The sequence below is a fragment of the Ruditapes philippinarum genome, unplaced genomic scaffold, assembly GCF_026571515.1.
Source record: "Ruditapes philippinarum isolate M1 unplaced genomic scaffold, ASM2657151v2 ctg2034_1_1_1_1, whole genome shotgun sequence".
Lineage (NCBI taxonomy): Eukaryota > Metazoa > Mollusca > Bivalvia > Venerida > Veneridae > Ruditapes > Ruditapes philippinarum.
Window position 1 is genome coordinate 66,144 of NW_026857441.1, and position 22,800 is coordinate 88,943.

The 22,800-nt window shown below is 31.4% G+C and overlaps 2 protein-coding genes across 2 annotated transcripts; one reads left to right on the top strand and one right to left on the bottom strand.

Annotated features, from left to right (window-relative positions):
* Nucleotides 1-547: 547 nt before the first annotated feature.
* Nucleotides 548-12,655, bottom strand: LOC132749765 (ER membrane protein complex subunit 2-like). Its single transcript, XM_060739660.1, has 10 exons — nt 12,507-12,655; nt 11,036-11,149; nt 10,316-10,380; nt 9,519-9,604; nt 8,667-8,724; nt 7,680-7,765; nt 6,842-6,983; nt 5,968-6,078; nt 2,892-2,996; nt 548-2,156 (listed from the first exon to the last, which is right to left on the bottom strand). Exons 1-10 carry the CDS (start codon nt 12,577-12,579, stop codon nt 2,064-2,066), a joined length of 933 nt encoding a protein of 310 aa, XP_060595643.1. The 5' UTR covers nt 12,580-12,655; the 3' UTR covers nt 548-2,063.
* LOC132749766 (33 kDa inner dynein arm light chain, axonemal) lies at nt 12,590-20,021 on the top strand. The gene is made up of 6 exons (XM_060739661.1): nt 12,590-12,756; nt 13,439-13,581; nt 13,815-13,984; nt 14,222-14,400; nt 17,654-17,818; nt 19,352-20,021. The coding sequence occupies exons 1-6, from the start codon at nt 12,676-12,678 to the stop codon at nt 19,385-19,387; spliced, it is 774 nt and encodes a 257-aa protein (XP_060595644.1). The 5' UTR covers nt 12,590-12,675; the 3' UTR covers nt 19,388-20,021.
* The last annotated feature ends 2,779 nt before the right edge of the window (nt 20,022-22,800 follow it).

The window sequence follows — 22,800 nt, forward strand, 5'->3', positions numbered from 1 at the left end:
TTGCACATCTATGGATGGCATCAATTCTGTTTAATTTTCTTGTTTGTTAAAAAAACAAAATACTACATGTATAATTATTTATTGTATTGGCTAATTTGCAGAATTTATGCTCTCATGTTGCCAGTGATTGTTTTTTCATAAACAAGACCTGTCCGTGGACAGTTCACTCCACTTTTCTCAGTGCCGGTGAGTTCAATGAAATAACATAGAAAAGGGGGCAATATGAGTTCTGTAAATTTGCTAAATTTTTAAGCAGACTTACCTGGCCTAGATAGTAAACAAGTATTCAAGGTTGCTAGGGAAAGTCAATAGTTGCTATGGAAGTCAATAATTGCTAAGGAAAGTCAGTGGTTGCGATTGCCTGTCGTTCAGTTCAGGGGAGGTAAACCCTACAGCTAGATGAACAGTACATGCAAGAGTTACATTTCCTTAATGCTGATCATGTGGCTTTTCCTTAATGCTGATCATGTGGCTTCTATCATTTAATACAGCTTCTTGACTCCATGTTTTGCTACCTTTTATTTTATAGATGACTCAACTCCCGAGATTAAAATTTTACTTTTTTATTTTCTTTTTAAGTTAATAAACGTATACATAATTACATTATAGAATAAAAATCTGTTTATTTCTTATTTTGTAGATACAAACAAAGTACCACTTTGACTTTGGTTTTCATGATCATATGGTTTAAAGTATGACAGTTGTTACCCATAGTGTCGACCTCTGACCTTATTATAACATTGGACATTTAAGATAGCCATCTGTCTATCTAATTTGAAATATCGAAATACTAAACATAAGGAATCAAAAGTAGAGAACGGCCAAATTGCACAAAATTATGAGTAAAGCTGAACCTACGCTGTAACTCGGGCGCAGCCATGGCATTGTAACTGTTATCATTCCAAGGGCTTACAAACCCTGCCATGAGAAATATCATATTAAGTAGCACACATGTGGACAAACAAATGCATACAGGCCGAGTTAAGAACACATGTGCACTCAAGTTTTATGGTATACATTATATTGAATTCACAATTAGAATAAATTGGTCAATGTGAACTCAAAAAAGGAAAACACAAAATGAACTAATTAGTGTATTTAAAAAGTCTTTTGTGTCACTTAATCTTATCATACTAATACTAATTTTCTTAAGCATTTCTCAATCTAAAAGTTTAACCCACACTTTTTTGTTGGACAATATAAGTGGACCACAAAAGTCCACAGAGAAAAAAAAAATACTGCCTATTTTTGTATTAAACATTGACCTCAACTTGAAAATAATCCATCTTTATAGACAACTAAATATCCTATATTCAACTCATTTCTTGTAATTATTTGCCAATATTTAAACAACAACAACAACGACAACAAACATAACATACACATAGGTTAACATGTATATGTAACAGTAACAAGCTGGCACTATGAGAAAAGTGAACACAATCATGTTGTAAACAAATGTAAAATATCTCTCCTCTTCACAATGCCCGGTCACTAAAACTTCCATCATTACACTGTATATTTTCATTCATTATTATTTACATTTTTTCCCCAAAATGTTTCTTTTCCGTACAATATTCCTTCCCATGTCCTGCTTGGTTAGAGTTGAATATATTGCAGAAAATTCATCGTAAAAGTTCCTCTGAACAGTGTTTCCGAATAACTTTATATGACTCATAATGAAAGAACCTTATATACAGCAAGGTTTTAAGACTTTTGCAATATATCTTAAATTAGGGGAAAAAAATCCAACATAAAACTGCATTTTTCACTCCAAAAAAATGTTTCAAGATCTAGTAGGAACACTGCTTCATTTTGTTGTCCTTCTTTTATGCACAAGATAGTAAATCACAATGTTGTTTCCGCAACACCTCATATTCCGTTCCCTTACAATAAACTCAAGTAAAAAAAAAAAAATCCAATAAAAGTAAAAAATAATTGCACTGTTAGAAATATTCCCATCATACTTTAACATTTTATAAATTAATCAGAACGTTCCTGCACTTATAAAATGAACACAATTCTCTAGAATGATGACCCTACACGTGTTTGTTTATACTACATCAAGTCTCTGACTGTGGTACTAAATTTTCTTGCATCTTTTTAATCAAGTCCAAGACTTTGGTATCTTTTAATTGTTCCTCTGTTGCTGTAGTCTGAAAGAAGATGAAAAAACACCTACATTTTATATCTTGTCTGTTTTAAAAGATTTTAAACACAAACAAACATGCTTAGCAATATGGTACGAAAACTACATACTGTATACTTTAACCACGCTAAATATCTTAAATGGACTTGTCCATCTTTCTATCTAGTCAAAATCAGTTTTCATTTTTTAGGGAAATTTTCAAAACATGTACTCTTTTGGGAAATTTTCATATGTACTTTTTAGGGAAATATTCAAATATGTACAGTCTAGGATTTTTTTTTATAAAAACATGTACTTTTTAAGGATTTTATCTACCGTAAATATGTACTTTTCGTGGAGTTTTTCAAAATATGTATGTACCAAATGAATAGGAAACAGTACCCAGCCTGATGATTGCACTGGTTGCTGGAGTAAATTCTATTACCACCGGCAGACTAAGGGTTACATTTTGTTTCTTGGTTTTGTTTGGCGCATCAATACCATTTTGGTCATATGGTGTCGCAACAGGAAAGATGAGTTTGGCTAACCTTGGATAATTTTAGCAACACCATGAATCAAAACCACTTCACCTGCTTGAGCTAAAAGATGCAGAGACTCCAGTAATTCGAACCCATTTTATCGCCTCTTACAATCATGCAATGATAAATGGTGCCTCCAACTTAAAAGGCAACCCCTCAGCTAAGGTTAAATATATGTTGTGGCAGTGGCCTTAAAATACAGTAATACAAAACAAAAATCTCACCTGGTATTTATCTATAATTTGTTCTGCTGCCCAAACAGCATATTTACTGTTACTATTCTTTTCTTTCTGACTTTTGGAATACCCTGTTGCTAGGTTACTGGCAGTCTGTAATATACATATATACATAAAATGAGCTTGTGAGCTAAGTTTGTGTACATAAATAAGTATTTGGTAATCCATAGTTGTATCATTATTTGAGGACTTAAGTTCTTCGAAAAAGCATTTATAGCTTTTTGCCAAATCCCAAAATGTATTTTGTAAATATTGTTCATATTTTAAATGTTATGTTATATAAATATGTTTAAACCAAAAAGCATTTGCTCTACACTAAACATATATCAAAACATATCCTGTTTTTTTCCTGAACTTTCATCATTAACTATCCAACTTTTCTTTTGAACTTAGAAATGTAAACTGCCATTTAATGGGATTTTGTACCAAAATAATAAACAAGAGCAGTTGGTAGGACAGTGGGCTCAACAATTCTCAATGTGCTGGATAGTGAAACAAGAGCCTTGATAATGAAGAACTTTAGAGAGTTCAAAAAGGGCCATAATTTTTTTTAACAAGAGGGCCATGATGGCCCTTAGGTCGCTCACCTGTATATAGGCCCCCCCCAACCCCCACCCCAACGTTGCAGAGCCAATTTAACCCAAGGGCTTTTATTTGCACAAACTTGGTAGACACCCATAAGAAGATGTTTCATGCTAAACATTTAAGCTCTAGCTCATTGGGCTTTTTAAAAGAAGATTTTTTTTAAAGTTTTTACTATACACATATAGTTAAAAACAATGACACCCCCTGGGGCCGGGCCAGTTTTGACCCCAGGGCTTTTATTTGAACAAACTTTGTAGACACTTACTAGAAGATGTTTCATGCTTAATATCTAAACTCTAGCTATTTGGGTTTTTTCAAAGAAGATTTAAAGTTTTGCTAAACACATATAAAGAAAAATCAATGACCCCCGGGGCGGGGCCAATTTTGACCCCTGGGCTTGTATTTGAACAAACTTGGTAGACACCTATTAGAACATGTTTGATGCTCAATATCTTAGCCATAGCTCTTTGAGTTCTTTAAAAGAAGATTTTTTAAGTTTTTACTATATGCATATAGGGAAAATCAATGACCCCCCGGGGCGGGGCCAATTTTCACCCCAGGGCTTTTATTTGAACAAATTTGGTAGACACCCATTAGAACATGTTTCATGCTAAATATCTTAGCTCTAGCTCTTTTGGTTCTTTAAAAGAAGATTTTTTAAGTTTTTACTATATGCATATAGGGAAAATCAATGACCCCCCGGGGCGGGGCCAATTTTGACCCCAGGGCTTTTATTTGAACAAACTTGGTAAACACACACTAGAAGATGTTTCATGCCAAATATCTAAGCTCTAGCTCTTTGAGTTCTTTAAAAGAAGATTTTTAAGTTTTTACTATATGCATATAGGGAAAATCAATGACCCCCGGGGCGGGGCCAATTTTCATCCCAGGGCTTTTATTTGAACAAACTTGGTAGACACCCATTAGAACATGTTTCATGCTAAATATCTTAGCTCTAGCTCTTTGGGTTCTTTAAAAGAAGATTTTTTAAGTTTTTACTATATGCATATATAGGGAAAATCAATGACCCCCCGGGACGGGGCCAATTTTGACCCCCAGGGCTTTTATTTGAACAAACTTGGTAGACACTCACTAGAAGATGTTTCATGACAAATATCTAAGCTCTAGCTCTTTGAGTTCTTTAAAAGAAGATTTTTTAAGTTTTTACTATATGCATATAGGGAAAATCAATGACCCCCGGGGCGGGGCCAATTTTCACCCTAGGGCTTTTATTTGAACAAACTTGGTAGACACCCATTAGAACATGTTTCATGCTAAATATCTTAGCTCTAGCTCTTTGGGTTCTTTAAAAGAAGATTTTTTAAGTTTTTACTATATGCATATAGGGAAAGTCAATGACCCCCTGGGCGGGGCCAATTTTGACCCCAGGGCTTTTATTTGAACAAACTTGGTAGACACTCACTAGAAGATGTTTCATGCCAAATATCTAAGCTCTAGCTCTTATGGTTTTTTAAAAGAAGATATTTAAAGTTTTTTCTTTCGGTTGCCATGGCAACCAGAGTTTTGCATGGAATTAAATTCTTTGAACAATTTTTAAAGGTGACCACCAAAGGAACATTCCTGTGAAGTTTGGATGAAATTGGCTTAGTGGTTTATGAGGAGATGTCATTTAAAGTAAAAGTTTATGGACGGACAGACGCCGGACGAAAAGCGATCACAAAAGCTCACCCTGTCACTTTGTGACAGGTGAGCTAAAAATCTAAATTAAAGTTATGGGGCTTGGGCAGATACCTCTAAAATGCTTTCAAAAAAGTTTCAGCTCATTCCCTTCCGTAGTTTTGGAGATAGTATTTTACCCACAAAAACTTAACAAAAGTGCGACACTGACGCCTGGATGAGTACAATATCTCTTCCTATTCTTTGAATACTCAAGCTAAAAATCAGCAGCCAAAATCTTAGAAGTGTGATCAGACTAAAAGATGTGCAAGCTGGTTCAGCTCTGCACTGGTGGCATAGCCATTTTAAGTTAAAACAATTCCCAGCACTAATCTACCAAACCAGCAATGTATGAACGATTGAAAATGAAAAATGTATCTTTAGCCTTAAATAGAAAACTGGAGATTTCAGAATGTTAATGCACATTTAAGCAATGAAGAATAATTCAATAGGTGTTTGTTTGTTTGATTGGGTTTTACGTCACACCGACACAGTATAGGTCATATGGCGATGTTCCAGCTTTACTGGTTGAGGAAGACCTGATATGCCCTTCTGTACATTATTTCAGGCACAAACGGCACAGGCACCCGAGTAGAACCAACATCATACCGTAAGCTAGCTGGATAGCTTCCTCACATGAAAGAATCCAAAGTCCCTGTCAGCTATGAATGGCAAATTCAATAGGTGACCAATTGGTGATATCATTGACTAAATCTTACTGAGATTCCTTTCAGATTCTTAGAGTTTTATTTGTTTAAACCAATCTGAATGTTTCAACAAATATACTTCATCTAATACTTACTAAAAGTAGACCAAACTGTGCCCGCATGTTGTTAGGGTTGAGTTTACACGCTTGAGCAAAGTACGACCTAGCTGTCTCGAGATTGTCTGACCCTCCTTGTGTGTACTTTATCTAAAACCAACAACAAATTACAGGTTAGAAAACTTACAAACACATGTACTGTACTTCCATGGTAAAGGTGGTACAGTATGCACCTTATAAAAAATCAACTTTACATTTTTTAAGTTCATTTTGTTTTATTGATTAATCTTGAAGATTTGTAAGTGGAAAGTAATGCACAGATTTTATAAATTGTAAAAATTGAAACTGTACGTTACTACAAAATGTTACTTAAAATGGTAACTTTACTACATGTGATTTTGAAAACAATACTTGTTAATTGGTTCTTTATAATCTGGAGTCATTTAAAAAGCATCATGGTGTAATTATGGGTGTATTGAGGCATGTAAAACGTTCAACTTCATGTGTTCAGTAAACAAACCATGGTGGTGTCAGGCTTACTAACTTGTGATACAAACACAGTCATGTACACCATAGCAACATAAATGCAATCATATACATCGTAACATGTATAAGGGAAACTTTTGTATTGGGCATTAGGTCACACCAACACAATATATGTCATAATTATAGAAAATTTCCAGCTTCACTGGCGGAGGAAGACCTCAGGTGCCCCTTTGTGTTTTATTTCAATCACAAATAAGCACCTGAGTAAAACCACTGACTTTCTTTAAACTAGCTAGATAGCTTTCTCGCATAAAATCAAGGCAAACATATTTCATTTAAATTCTAAGGCTTGTATATTATAACTGTTAAACATTGAACTTGCTCTCAAACCATTATTAAACACATGTAAGATCTAATCAATATTTACCTCTGCAAATTTTTGATGATATAGATGATTATGTGGGTTGGACATGATGAGCTCCTCCATGCAGAAGCCAGCCTTGTTGTAATCCTGGTACAATAAATATATATCACATAACTCCATCCATGCATCAAAATCTGTCATAAACCTGCACAAATAAGTAGTGGATTATCATTAATTGTGAATAATCATTAATTAATTTTTCAATTAGTGTCATGGTTTTTTTGTTTTTGTTTTTGAAAATGCAGAAAAGTGGGGTGGGGTGGGGGCAAGAAAAAAACTATATATATAATATATATTGTAAACTATAACATGATCAACTGCTATTACAATTGACTCCCCAAGTATTTTAAAAGAAATTTTACAACACATTAACCTTCAGACACTAAAGGAAAGCACAGCTTATAGTTAAGTTATTCCCCCTTGTATATATGGAGTGCAATCATCATATTACAGGTTTAATACTCATTCAACTTTTTTATAATTGACTGACTCTTTGTTTTGACCCAGATTTTACAACATTTTCAGTAATATATTGGTGAGTTATTTTTTTTGTCATATCTCGGCATTTAATCAACCTAACCAGCTTTCCTGGATAACTAACCAGTAATTACCAATTTCTTAATAAGTGACAGACCGCTAATCCAGCATGATTTCAAAATCAGTGGTGAGAAAGAAATGACTATAAGGCAAGATGTCTTAGATCAGTTGTCACAAAGAAATTTTGCCTCGACCAAAGAACAAGCAGCAATTCCTGTATTACAAATCAGACGCTCTCCCTATTAAGCTTTGTAGGTGGGCATTAAAAAAAATATTTGCAATGGAAATACAGGACTATACTTACATTTCTAGATATTTATTAAGAGCATCAATGGCCCCAGGTATATCGTTCTTCTCTTTTAATATAGCTATCTGTCTCTTTCTGGCAAACTACAAACATTTATGATAAAATTTATCTGTGTAATTATAATGAAAAACTCTGTAACATTAAATGGCTTATTTAAACACTGTGTTCTCTTCCTAATTTAAAAAGAGTATAAGACTATATTAGGCTACAGGAGCCGATCACTATATTCATTGGCACATATAAAATTTAATTGTCTGAAGAAATATAGCACTGGTTACAAATATCAATGCTCTTTATTAAAGAGAATGAGTCATCCATGGTGACTGAAGAATAAGGTTAATTGGCTCGAAGGAAAAAATTGCCAGAGCTAGCCCATGGGCTGTATTATATACCTGTTCATTAACTGCCATATTCACTGCATGTATTTTATGCACATTAAAAGAATTAAAATTCATCCCATATACGGTTGCTGACAACACAGTACCATAATAATGAATATGTAGTTTGAATACATGAAATTATAAAACAAAAGGAGTATCTTAAGGGTATCTTGACCTGGAATGTTTATTTTTGCTATTAAGGATTTTACTAAAATGGACCATACTTGACACTTTTGTGCTTTTGAGAGATGCTGCCCTGGTCTAGTAAAAATAAAATCCAAATAAAACAAATTTAAGATCAAGATTCTCTGTTATAATAAGCCCATTATGGCTTGATCAAAGAACACACAAAAGTAAAATAAATTAAAATTATAATCTTACATTTAATAGATTGAAACATGAGCAAAATCACTGCCACACCAACTGTAAGTAGTTGTTAAACATTCAATGAATTTAAGAACGCCCTCTCCATCTCACAGACAGAAGGCAGAATCTCCTTATTTCAATAAATAATAGCTCATATCTATACAATTCAAAGACTAAGTTTTTCTTTATTTTGACCATGTTTTAACTACAGATTTCCAATTAATAATAAACATTATACCATATTTGTGCCATCTTCTTCCAATATTTTCTCATACTGTTCTGTCGCTTTCTCATACCTGAAAAACAGCAGGTCATAATAACATAAATAATTTAATCGTTAAATGTTGTTTTAATGTTGTTTTTATATACTTTATCTTGTGAACATTATAAAACTGCTATTTCCATAAATGGCATCACCATTAAATTATAAACCTATTATTTCTGTAGGTCACTCGAAATCTGGTGGACGAAAACCTTAGGTGTGGGTTTAAATAACCCACAACACCTTATTTATTTAAACAATAGTGAAACATCATTTTTGCTCTGTTATGCTAGCGGCTATTTAACTACTTTCTCCCCAAAATTTGACAAAAATCTCAGATCTTGCAGATTTTTGTAATGCAAACATGTAGATATATATGCTTTACTTTCTCTGCATTACTTTGTAAATAATGACTGTTAATATGACGTCAAAACGCCCCAAATACGGTGGTGAACTTGCATTGTTTTATCAATTTTTCAAGCTTCTAAGGTGATATGTGGGTTAACACACATTTTCTTATTCTGTGAAGTAATACACTTGAGTGCTCAGTTTGTTTGTGAAGTAAGTTGGAATAGTTAGTTTATACCAATTTATTTTAGTTCAATTGTGAAGGAAGCTATAAGTTTCTTGAAACACTCTCACTTCCATTCCTGGAACCAACCAGTACAAAGTAATGAGTGTAAAGTTTCTTGCTCACAGAAACAACGACTTGCCCGAGGGGGTTCGAAACCATGCATCCAGCAATCCTCAGATTATTAGTCGGACGCACTAACCATTTGGCCACAAGTTAATGGAATGTTAATTATAAAAATACATCGCATCACTTACCTTCCTGAAGCTTCAAAGTACATTCCAAATAAACGTCTCACTCTCATCGAGTTTGGAAATTTTCTGTTTAATGACGTTATACATTCCTGTAAATATATCATTATAAAACAAATTTACACAATTATTCACAAAATTGAAATAAATATATACAAATATAAAATGTATATGAAATATAAATGTAAGCAATTTTTTATGCCTAAATAATCATGCCTTGCCTACAAATACAACTGACAAATCCGTCGTTTTTACACCAATCCCTCTCTAAGACTCACACCTCACAAATAAGGCACACTACAGGACGCAGTCATTTCACCTGTATTTCAAGGGCAGGGCTGGCAAAATCTGATTCTGAATTACTTGCCTGTTTTACCTTAAGCATTTATTATTGTATCCAAAACTTATCCGTATGATATTTTAGTAAATTCTTGACAATTTCCACTTGTCTGCACAAGCTGATGGACAACCTGGGCATTACAGACATTTGATTTTGCCGCCCCTGGAGGTTGACCAAAGGTTTGCTGAAAAAGACCATCAAGGAGCAGCTACTCTTGTCCATTGGTCAATTCTTGTAGCCAGTATAAATAAACCAAATGAAAAAAAAAATGTTTGAAAATCTGGGATGAGGATGTAAAGATTTCTGAAATATTTTGTTTAAGGCTTGGGAGCTGAAATGGAATCCAATCAAGGTTCATTGGTGGAACCTGTGATGGGGAATCAAGGGGGATTAAATGAATTATACCATAATTTAACATAATTTGCGAAATGATATAAATCAAATAAACTTGAATTCTACTTACATTTGCTAAATCAAAGTTTTGACAATCCAAAGCTGCTACAGTAACTTGTTCTTGAACTGTCCAAACTACAAACAAAATAATATAGTTAATTACATCATACTACAAGTGAAGTCTAAACAAAATTATCAGTTCTTAGAACTAAACAATACTGAAATTTCAGAAACATGAACTATGCAAACTTGATATATTTTTTTCCCAAAAAAAGAAGACTTGTTTCAAATTGTCAGTTCTTTTTGATTTTTAATGCCTATTTTAACATGTTTTTGTCATATCTCAGCGTTTGATCCACCTATCTGGCTTTCCTGGAAGACAAACCAGTAACTAATAAGCAGGGCTTCCATTAAGTTTCAAAATTTGGAAGTCAGAGACTGCAAAATCTCTGATTTTGGAAGTCACATTATATAGGTAAAGAAGAAAAAGTATTAAGTTTTGGAAGTCACAAGCCAAGATCAAGGAGTAAATGACCCCAAACATCCACTAACCATTCATTAATAAACAGAAACAATGGTAAGCTTGTTTACTTTATTAAACTAAAATAGAATAATTATGTTAAATCTAAGGAGATTTTGTGTTTCACATCTAATGTTGTTTACGCCTCACAGTCACACTTACATAAATTCACAAACAATTAGTCACCTTAGTGCAGTAACTAGTTAAATCCTATTAGATATTAAAGGAGTTAACCTGTTTCTGCACTATGGTGATGTAATCTTTACTGACCTTCATCTCCAAGTTTATGAGCACAATTAGCCAGCACCTGTTTCCACAGTCGTATAACTCTAGCACCATCTCTAATCTGCTCCTCCCTTATCTTCCTCAAAGCATCTCTAGCCTCTGTAAATTAAGTTTATACTTACAGTCATAATTAATGCTCTTAATAATTTCTATAAAGTTTGGCAAAAGTTTGAAAGTAGAAAGTGATAAATAACTTGAGAGTTATTTTAAAGTTGTTGTTTTCTTTTTTAATATCCAGACTCTATTAACATGTTTTGGCAACAGGAAAATTCACACAGAACTGCCAGTAACCAACCAAATATTTTCCTTTATGTTCATGTCATATATTATGCTACATAAACAAACAAAGTTTAAAAGAAATATCTTTATTATTTTTCTAGAGATAAGAGTTTTTATGTCATAAGCCCAATCAAGCATTTTCAATCTGCCCTATACCAACTTGGCACGAGTCAACTCTGCCAACTTTAAAAAAAAAAAAAAACATATTTAACTTTTTCGGATTATGTTATCACAGCAAGCTGTTATAAATAAAAAACAAGAGCTGTCAGAGGACAGCAATGCTCAAATATTTGAAAAAGTTGTCACAAGAGTGTTTCATTGAGTATAGTAATGCATACCTATATAAATACATAAAATTGTCCAAAAAAGTAAGAAGGCTTGTTATTAAAATGTTTTATCAAGTAAATCACTTCATTGCTTGATTATTATGAATGCATAAAATTGCGACAATTAAAGGCACAAATCCTTTAGTAGTTACCAAGATACCACCACAGAGACGCTGACGGCGACAAATGGGTGACTGCATAAGCTTGATTATTCTGCGAATAGTCAAGCTAATAAGAGATACACCTGATTAATCGGTACCCTTAACATACAGTCATACACGAAATAACTGATTGGTGATAAAAGCAGTCCTTTTCCAATTTCAATAACAAAAACTGTAATAATAATTTAACTTTTAAGAAAACATCTTTCCCTGTTTGTGAATAAGTCCATATATTAATTATGCTGTTCCAACAATTGAGAGTGATGAAACAAACCAATATATTATTAAAATGAAAAGTGGGCCAAGTTGACCCGTGCAGAGTTGAAATAGGGCCGAGCTGACTCCAGGCCAGAGTACATTTAGCGGTAAGTTGACCCCTATTCGCATTTCACCAGCCTGTTGTGAGCCAGAACTACTGGATCCCCTACTTCTGTACTCCCATATAATTAAACTCCTGACAAGTATGCTTGGCTAGGTTTAAAATCCGGGATAATGCAAATTGTGATTATTTATGGGTCGAGTATATTTGAGGACGAAATGTATGTTTTGACACTGAAAGTCCTCTCACAGGTTAAATATGATTTTTATTTTATAATTCTGAGCATTTCTAAAATGTAATTTGGATAGGGCTTATTTGCATTTCGATCAATAGTTATTTACTCGCATATTTGCGAGTAAAATTGAGATTACCTTCCCAATTTATTTGTCGTGACATTTCTGTGCCGAAATAACACCGGAAACGAGACTTGAAGCGAGATTTCATAACGCATGCGTAGAACGCCGTTTCCAAGGACACAAGTGTAAATCATCTCGTAGAAAGTTGCAGTTTACTGATTTTTTTCTAACGTAAGAAATAAAAATGATTCCTCCAAACGCATCACTTGTCAAATATGACAATCCGGTACTTGTTAGTCGAAATACAGACAAGAAGACTCCAAAGGTATGGAAATTATCTTTAAATCATTCAGATAACAATATTTAATTTGATATGAACTGATGAATGGGTATCATGGTGGTCATTTTTAAAGTTGTATTGATCAATCTTACTTTGATTGATAATATTTTTTGTTTAATCTTAGGCTAGTCTGTCAAAATACGAAATGTGAGCTTACATATATGTTCATTTATTGCACAAAGATACTATTTTAGACTGAAGCTATTCAAATTGATTTCTGTTAGAACAGATCATTCACTTATCAGATAATACAATACTGTGAAGCAACCATTAAACATGTTCAAAATTTAAAATTATATGTGTTTTTACAGACATAATATGAAAAAGGCAAAGCCTCAAAGCGAGCATTTACTTTTACGGTGAAATGGTATAAAATAATCGTTCATTTTTATTTTCCATTTTAAAATTGTCATTAGGTATTTTATACACTGCTTTTGTTTATTCTGGTTCCCTGTCCTATTATGGTTCCCATATAAATGCGCAGGACACCAGTCTAATCTTCTGTTTTCAATTAGAATACCTCGGCTTTTATCGTTATCTTGTAATTCGAAAAGTTGCAATGTGTCAATTTGCTACTTCGGACGAAAGTTTTCAATATGCATCACTTTCTAGCAGGTACTCACATTATCATAAAGCTCACTTTGTGATCAAATTAATATCTTTTCAGGCTCGTGCTTTGAAAGCTAGTCCAGTTCCACCAACAGGAACTGGCCCTGTACCAAACCCTCCAGCAAAACAGAAACTTGCTCCTGTTGATGCAAAAGCTGCTCAGCAGACAGATGAAATTCTGAACTCTATTCTTCCCCCTAGGTGAGTGTTGTTTGTATATATTAACACAAGAATTTTACAGGTATGCAAAACTTAAGCTGTGTCTCTTATTTTTAACAATTAGTTTATTTAAATGAATTGTAGGCCAGTTTAATTAAATTTAATTTTATAAACCAGAATGTGTTTTAATAAGTTGTATAATTCATCAAGAGGCCATTAATGGATTTCAAACATAATATTATATTGAAGTTTGATTTGAATGATTACTTCTTTAGAGAATGGACAGAAAGTGGACAGTTGTGGGTCCAGCAAGTTTCAAGCACACCTGCAACAAGATTAGATGTTGTAAACCTTCAAGAAGAGCTTGATAGACGACTACAACAGCGCCAGGCCAGAGAAACTGGAATCTGCCCAGTACGCAGAGAACTTTACTCACAATGTTTTGGTAAGCTTTTTGTATAGATCTATCAATTCAAACATTTTCTTTTTATAGTTATTCCTCAATTATCAGTGTGATTGTACATCTATCATATATATAAAATTTTGATTAGTTTGATTAAAGTTACAGCAGAACAAGAATCCGTTAATACCATTGTTCAAAGCATGCAAATAAATTCTTTTAATTAAAACGGTATTCTAGATGGAATAATTAGATATAAAATATCAACTTTTTTCATCATAGATGAGCTTATTCGTCAAGTGACAATAAATTGTGCAGAGAGAGGATTGTTATTACTTCGTGTTAGAGACGAGATCAGAATGACGATAGCTGCTTACCAAACTTTGTACGAAAGCAGTGTAGCTTTTGGTATGAGAAAAGCTCTGCAAGCTGAACAGGGAAAAGCTGATATGGAAAAAAGAGTAAGATAGAACAAACTTTGCTATGTTGATTTATCATAACACCATTCTTAGATCTCTACTATCCTTAATTAACACATTGGCATGCTATATATAATCTTAATTTAAATGTTTTCTTTATATGCTTTTTTTTCCAGTAATTGCCTGTGTTTTCTTTATTTCATAATACATTCTTGTTAAAACTTTACTAACATGATTATCATTTTTTAAGATATGTTTAAGAAAGTAGAAAGCCTGTTAAATTCTCTTACCATTGAACTGAATAGATTGAAGTTTATTGTTGACTAAAGCACACAGGACAATCTCTCAGGACAATCAGAGATTGTCTGGCTATATTCTTATTTTTAGTTGTTTTAACTTCTATCTAATCTTTTACCTGTTTTAATTATTTGACAGGAAATTAGAGCAAACTCGGAGCTGCGTGTAAAATCTGTTTTCATTATTATTGTTATGTACAAGAAAAATCAAACCATAAACCAATAAGTGTAGATAAGCAGTGAGAAAAATATAAATCTAAGTTAAATTTGGCAAATTTGTTTCTGTAAAATTGTACGCATTTTAGCTAAAAATCTTTTGTAAGTATGATAAGACAAAGGAAACTTACATGACTGCTTATCTTGAAACACCTTTACCCTCTCCTTTAAATGTATACATATTTCTGGTATTTTTATAATACATCTGTTGTTGAAATTCCAAAATATTATCACTATTTGTTACCGACTTTGGGTGACACATTACTATTTACACAAATGAGCTGTTAATTTATTCATATTGTAACCCATCTTCAGAATGTCATTGACTTGAAGGTAAAAAAAAACAACAAAAAAGTCTTGTATTGTAAATTATTCACACAGCTTTCAGGTAAAATTTTAGTCCAGGTATATTGTTTAAAACAAAAAAGCTAGGTCATTGTTGTAAAGTTAATGTTGCATACAACACTTTAATGTAGGTTTGAATATAAAAATCAACTTCAGTTTCAATTTTAAAATGTATTGTTTTATACTTTATTCTTTTATGTACCTTGAGGAAGGCTGTTTAGCCTAAATGTTTGTATATTAATGGGAATTTTTGAAATTCACAGTTGACCACTTCTTTATTACTATATACATGTTCTTTTTGTATACAGAATATTCAGTAATATCAAATAACAGAGAAAAAGTAATCAATGTATTGAATTATATTATTGTCATATTTGTGTATGATAAGATTTATTTCTATAAAATTAGGGCAAATGTAGACAACAATTATACAAATTCATTATGACAAATACTTTGCACCAAGTCATTTGTTTTTAGTTGTAATAGTAACTGCTTATCAATTTATCTCACAGTAACACACTCAACACTGTGCAGGGAAATATCTCAATTTGTTTAAAACATAATCTGCATTTTTATGTTTCATTAAATGAAATGTCAAGGAATTGCCATACAAAATGTATAACTTAATTGCATTAACTAATTCAGTTTGGCTAATGATATTATTTCATGAAAACTATATTGTAATTAATATTAGGAGTTTTCAAATACACAATGTAATAGAAAACAAAATATTTTTAGTTTGGTGACTTCACTGTATTCTAAAATCCACTTTTCACATAGGAAATATTATATATAAATACTGGTCAACTCAATCAAATAAAATAGTGAAACCTAAGAAATCTTTTAGTACATTATCTATTATGGATAAGGGTAAGTGATTCAAGTTTAAATACTATTTTCACAAGCTACAATTAAGACATTTGATTAATTATTTATCCACGAGTTTCTTTCATAGAAAAGAATTATTGCAAAACAATTGGTTCACTTAATTGTTTCAATTAGACTTGGATACTATTTATTGTACACTTGTTATTTGATGTAGTGACCGGTTTTGTTTCTGTATGCTTATATGTGGGACTTTGATGAATTTCTGAAGCAGGAATTTTTGTTAAAAGAAATGAACGCAATAAACAGTGAATAATAAATAGTGGACAATCTTTCATTACATGTTTATTTTTTGCAGTAGTAGTATAAATAACTTTAACAAGAAAAAACAAAACATTAAGAGTTTTTTTTTCAAGCAAAATTTAATCAATCAAAATTTAATCTACGCCTTAATTAGTACTATGTATGTTGTTTCAATACTGATTATTACTTTTGTATAAAAACAATAAACAAATTTCTCTGTAGATATTAAGCAAAGTTGAAATTTCTGTAATTACTGTGCTTACTTTAAAAAGTATTATATAAGCTATCAGAATAAGGTGTTTGTAACATTGTATGGGGGTTTACTGTGTGTCTTACAGGAAATTAAAATCTTTAGCATAGTGGAATACAAAAATGAGTCATCAATACATATAAAAGCCAGGTGATTTTTTTGAAAAATACCCTTTGGAATTAACCAAATTTTTTTTTTATATAAAACAAAATCCCTTGATGTATTGAATATATTAAGGTCAGAAATGCTTCTTTTTATTGATTGATAATCCAGATCAATCAAGCTGAAAATGAACTTTGGTATATCAATTTGCATTTATTTTGCACTAAAGACTGATAGGGAATGCTGAGCATGCCTAGCATTTCTGTAACAATTTTGTCAAACATTAGCAAATACCAAACAAATTACGATTATTCTACACATTTTTACTGCATCTTTTAGTACTGGTGTTTCATTCATTATTTGCTACAATTAAGCAACAATATTTAAATCTAATTTTACCTACATGTATGGTGCAATAATTATGCAAACTTTTACCAGGATAAAAATATTTTAGAGACTAAATGAATATTATCATTATATTACCTATGATTAACAAGCTGTAATTGAAAATTTATTTTTTACAATAGCTATGATCAAAAATTATATCAGCTATAATTGAAACTATAAATTATTATATTTGTTATGATTATCATATTATTTGCTATGATTATCATTTTATTTGCTATGATTGTCAATTGTGATTATATTATCTTATTTACTATGATTGACATTTAAGATTAAAATAACTATGATTGACAATTATTATTATATTATATACACATATAATTGACAATTATAGGTAAATTGGCTATGATTGAAAATTATGATTATATTTGCTTTGATTCACAATCAATATCAGCTTTGATTCTCATTTATCATTATATTAGCTATGATTGACAATATTATCATTATATTTGCTATGATTGACAATAATCATAATATTAGCTATGATTGACAATATTATCATTATATTTGCTATGACTGACAATAGTATCATTATATTTGCTATGATTGATAGATTGCTGAGCTTGAGGATGAGAAACGTGAGCTTGAGAAGAATGTTAACGAGCTTAAAGCAAAATGCGAACAAATAGAGAAGAGGAACCAGGAACAAAGACAGGTAGAGGAGAAAAAACATACAGAAGAAATCCAGTTCTTGAAGAGAACTAATCAACAATTGAAGGTATTGTTTTATATCAGTATGATCTGTAACAATTGTTGTTATAAACTATGTTGATTTGATATATCTTGGTACAGAGACAGTATTTCTGTAAACTCTTTCTATTGACTGAAATGAACATTTGGGCAAGTTTAAGGAAAATTTTGTGCATTAATAGTGCATGGTTGATCAGGATGCAACTTGTGGGTTTGAGTTTACATTTGTTACATTTACCATACTATAATACAAGCATATGATTATCTGTCAACAAAGCTAGAACCTACAGTGGTTCAATGCACTTAAACCATTTAACACCAACATACTGACATATTAAGACAATCCCCCCACTCCCAAACAAATAAAATAAAGATAAATTATAGATAAATGATACAAATATTTACTGTTAACTTTGAATCTTTAATTTGCACCAATTAAGTTCAATAAATATTTTCATTTAGACTGAAATTTTGTCCACGGTAAGGTTACTTGTGGTTAAAATCTGTTGTACAAATCCAAACATGTAAAAATGTTGTTCTTGTTTTAAACTTGCAAAACTATACAAAACCAGGACATCAAACTTGTCGAACTTATTTCCCTCACCAATTGAAATAAGTTTGGTAATCATATTATTTGTTATAATGGGATTTCCTTTTGTAATATTATTGAAAAGTAATCATATTTATTCGGAATTAAAATTTGACAGTTTCAAACTTTGTATAAGGTTATCAAGGTACTCTTACTGTAATGCTTTCCCGCCAAAAAATTCTAACATCGACCAATATCGTAGCAAAACGGTAATTCCGGAAAGTTATTTTTTTTTAAATATTGGGCATTAAATTATTTACAAACACTCTTTTATTGCTTTGTACTTAATTCGGTATAAACGGTTAAAAGTTATTGAATATCGAAGATTGTAAAAAAATAACATTCTGGAAATGACCAATTTATACGATATTAACCAATGTTAGAAATGTTTTGGCGAGAAAGCATTACAGTAAAACTACCTTAAAACTAAAGACTTTCACAATCACATGTTCAAGTTATTAAGGTGTTCACTGGTATCACACAAATCCCTTCAACATGCATCATTTACTGGCAGAAGAGGGAAACATTCCAGATGAATGGCTTAATTATTATTTTAAAAAAACTAAGTTTGATTCATTATCAAATTGTTTTCACACTTGGTTGAATTTCCGCAGATATTTCACCACATCTGGTATAATTTGCTTATTAGACACTTGCAAGGGTTCATGCATGTTTTTGAAAAAAATTATGGTTTACGCTTTTCTCAAGATGTGAAAAGAGAAAAAATCTGAAAAATCTTGTCTGATTTAGCATTAAGGGACTTCTATGACCAAGTGGTTAAGGTACCCGAGGTAGCTAAGTACAACAATAAAAAGGTTTAGCATAATGCATGTAAGACAGTAAGTTGAAAAAAACTGCATATGAATCAAATATCAATACAAAAAAATCATCTCTTGCATTTCAAACACTTATAAGATGCTTGAATTTATTGCTGTTATTATCTAACATGGTTTCTTTTTTTCTTTATTTCAGACACAACTTGAAGGAATTATCGCCCCCAAGAAATAAATACAGTGATATAAAAACAATCAGAACTGTTCATCTTTTTTATACTGTGATAATAAACTTTGTGACATTCCACAGCAATAAGTATTTATAACTGCTGAAATAAAAATTGACAATAAAAATAATGTTTGTTTAACATTTTACAATGTTTTTATTGTGTTTAATCCGAGCCAAGTATATTTCATTTGTATTTTGATGTGTAAGAAGATCAAAGATTAATGAATAACTATGTGAGTAGTACAAGACATTTCTTTTATTTATAAGCTTAAAGACTGACATAGGGATGCGCCTGTATAAGGAACTTAAATTTTTTTACAGAAAATCTGTGTCTTTATTTCTCAGTGAGCAATGTTATGTCAATAACAATACTGCTGGATATTATTATATTCTGTTCATGTGTTACACGATGCATTTGTTATTTTGATATTTTTGTACATAAAAAATCTTTATATATTATGAATATGTATTTTACACACTGTACATGATAATAATCATAATATCTCAGTTAAACGAAGTATGCAAGCCCTCCAATACTGTAGTATTCTTGTTTAGTTTCCAGATATAAGATTTTTATTAAAATATTTCTACAAAGGTGGTACGATTTCTCAATAAATATTTCCTGTAATATCTAGGAAGTTAGGTAACAGACACTTAAACTTTGTTATTGAAATTCTTTGTTGCAAGAATTTATATATCTTATTATGCATAAATAACATTCCATATTATTAAATTCATTTTGCGACAAACAAGTTTGTTTATCTTACTTCATGATTTCCAATACCACCTTTTACTTAAAATTTCTGTGTAGTTTATTCTTGGAACTGTATAAAAATGCAATGTAGTTGTGTCAACTTCATTGGTCACTCACTATTTTATTACAGTGTATGACAATATGATAAGTAGTGTAATGTAATTGTGAAAAAAATAGTTATAACTAATATACATGTACAATCAAAGGTTCCACAGATTTGGAAATATTCAAAATTAATCCATTGCGGATTTATAGAATTTCTGGACATATTGTGGAAAGTTTAAAACCTGTTCTAAGAATCACATGAATAGCTTAATTACTTACTGGTATTCCTGAAAATTAAATATCACTTGCCGTTTGCTGGCTCTTTGTTTATATAAAATATGTTAATATGATTGTGTAGGAAGCTATAAGCTTAACAAGAGCAATCATTGATCACTTGTTGCCTGATGATAGCCAATTGCATGTAGCAGTTAATGTATAGCAGGACATTACAGGCCAAAACATGTTTATTCAAGGGCCATAACTCAGACAAAAATCATTAAACCAGTAAACCCATTTAGTACTTGAGGTACCAATCATTCCAGTAGTTTCATTTGAATTGCAGTAGTATAAGAGAAGTAGCCTAGACAAAACTTAAAAAAATAAAAACCATTAAAGGGCAATTACTCTGACAAAAATCAATGAACTGGCAAATACTGACGATTTGCACAACTAGACTTACTACTGATCATTCCTGTAACAGCAAAGTAAACATGAAAATGCATCAATAGTTTTTGAGGAGTAGTACGGACAAGTTTTGTGACGGACAGACGCTTTAACGCAACAGTTCTTATGTGGCTACTGTATTGTTCTCTCTCAATTGTTCTTTTTAGCCACATAAAGGAAACAGCCACAGAATTTGCCACGGAATGAATGACATGAAAGAGAAAGTACAATTACCTATCCCATAAGTATCCAAATGTAAGCTCAGACAGACAGATGACGGAAAAGTGATCCCTGAATGTTTTACCTACTTTGTAGCAGGCAACATAGAAATGATACAAAAAATTGAAATATTTACTCACTTTTAATAATTTACCACTTTACAATTCAATTCCAGTAATTTAAATGATTCAATCTCTTAACAAAATATATATCACAGTAAATAAATGCCACTAAAATCTAACAGCACAGTTTCATAAAAATTGTTCTTAAAAAGAAAACAATGTATACCAAGAATTGATAAATCAAATTCGGAGTTAATCCCCCTTAAAAAACACATCCTTCAAAATAAACACAAAAAATATACATATATACAATAAATACTTTATCAATCTATTTGGATATACATTTCCAATGGAAATGGTCAGTTAACAGTTAAAAGTCAAAATAACTTCTTGACATAATTTTATAATTTGCATGAATACTCAATAACTAACATGACTCTCAGATATTTCTATACATATTATTTAGAAATTATTGGTGATGTTCAGTTGATAAAAAGAGCGGGGCAGCCTTTTTATATTTCGGGCAACTTTATATTTCATCCTGAATATTTATAATAATCATTTATTGGTCAGTCACCATTATATAATCTATAGTCAATCTTTTTAATTGTATGGCTGATTCAAGTCAACATAACAGTGAAAATATGCGTATAATGTCACTTTAATAATACTATTATTAATATTAATTCTACCCAACTAAAATCATACTCTTTCGAAAGCAAAGTCTAAAAAAATGATATCAAAGTCAAGAAGATATGTGTTAGCTTAAAGAAAAGAACAAACAGACTTGAGTTTCCCTTCTTACCAGAAAAATAATCCAAGTGCAAAAATAATTAACAATCTGTAGAAAATTTTGTTTCATTTCAAAACAATAACAAATTAATACATTGGTGGCTGAAAGTTATGTGCTGGGAACAATGTCCTCATTATCATTTATACCTTTCACAGTTATAAAAATTTCAACAATTAAAAAAAAAAATAAGTATACATTTTATTCTATTCTAGTTATGATAAAGGGTCTCGGGGTATTAGCTAGAAAATTATGTACTGAATTAAAATATGACTAGTTCACACATTAGTCAAATTCATGATATTATATCATAAGAAAAGTGACATTCTAGTCTCTGTTTTTATGGTGATTCATCAAAAGAAATTTCAAAATCAAAATTTTTTTACATTTATAAACAATCATTCCTTGCAGACATTCTTTCAAATTTGTGCTAAAATATAATAGACACAATTTTTATCACACTCCCATGCCGATTTTGCTACTCCGTAAAAACGGTATTGCACAGCCGTGCATATATTTTGACGTAACGTCAATTTCATTATACAAACATAGTGTAAAGACGCACTATATGTTGGCGTTACACTATAGGTATGTCATTGAAAAATGATTCTTTTTTACCGAAAACACATTTTATTTTGGGTATGTGATAAATAGAATATTATAATCGTGTAAGTTCAATACTGAAATTGTTGAATAAAATAATATCATGTTTGCCAGAGGCTCACACAATATAACTTTATACAACTCGTTCAATAAATTCAGTACTGAACTTACACTCAGTCAATATCCTCTATTTATGATACATTTTGTTCTATTGTCTAATTTTAAGGAGTAACAATCAACAATTATGATTGAAACACAAGTTTTAACTAGTTTGTAAATGTAC

Excerpts from the sequence above, each read along its gene's own strand:
- LOC132749766 (XM_060739661.1), top strand. The coding sequence starts at position 12,676 with ATGATTCCTCCAAACGCATCACTTGTCAAATATGACAATCCGGTACTT. Across the intron at positions 13,582-13,814 it reads AACTCTATTCTTCCCCCTAG|AGAATGGACAGAAAGTGGAC; the intron begins GTGAGTGTTGTT and ends TTACTTCTTTAG. Across the intron at positions 13,985-14,221 it reads ACTTTACTCACAATGTTTTG|ATGAGCTTATTCGTCAAGTG; the intron begins GTAAGCTTTTTG and ends TTTTCATCATAG.
- LOC132749765 (XM_060739660.1), bottom strand. The coding sequence starts at position 12,579 with ATGAAATCTCGCTTCAAGTCTCGTTTCCGGTGTTATTTCGGCACAGAA. Across the intron at positions 10,381-11,035 it reads TCATAAACTTGGAGATGAAG|TTTGGACAGTTCAAGAACAA; the intron begins GTCAGTAAAGAT and ends TTTTGTTTGTAG. Across the intron at positions 9,605-10,315 it reads AAAACTTTGATTTAGCAAAT|GAATGTATAACGTCATTAAA; the intron begins GTAAGTAGAATT and ends ATATATTTACAG.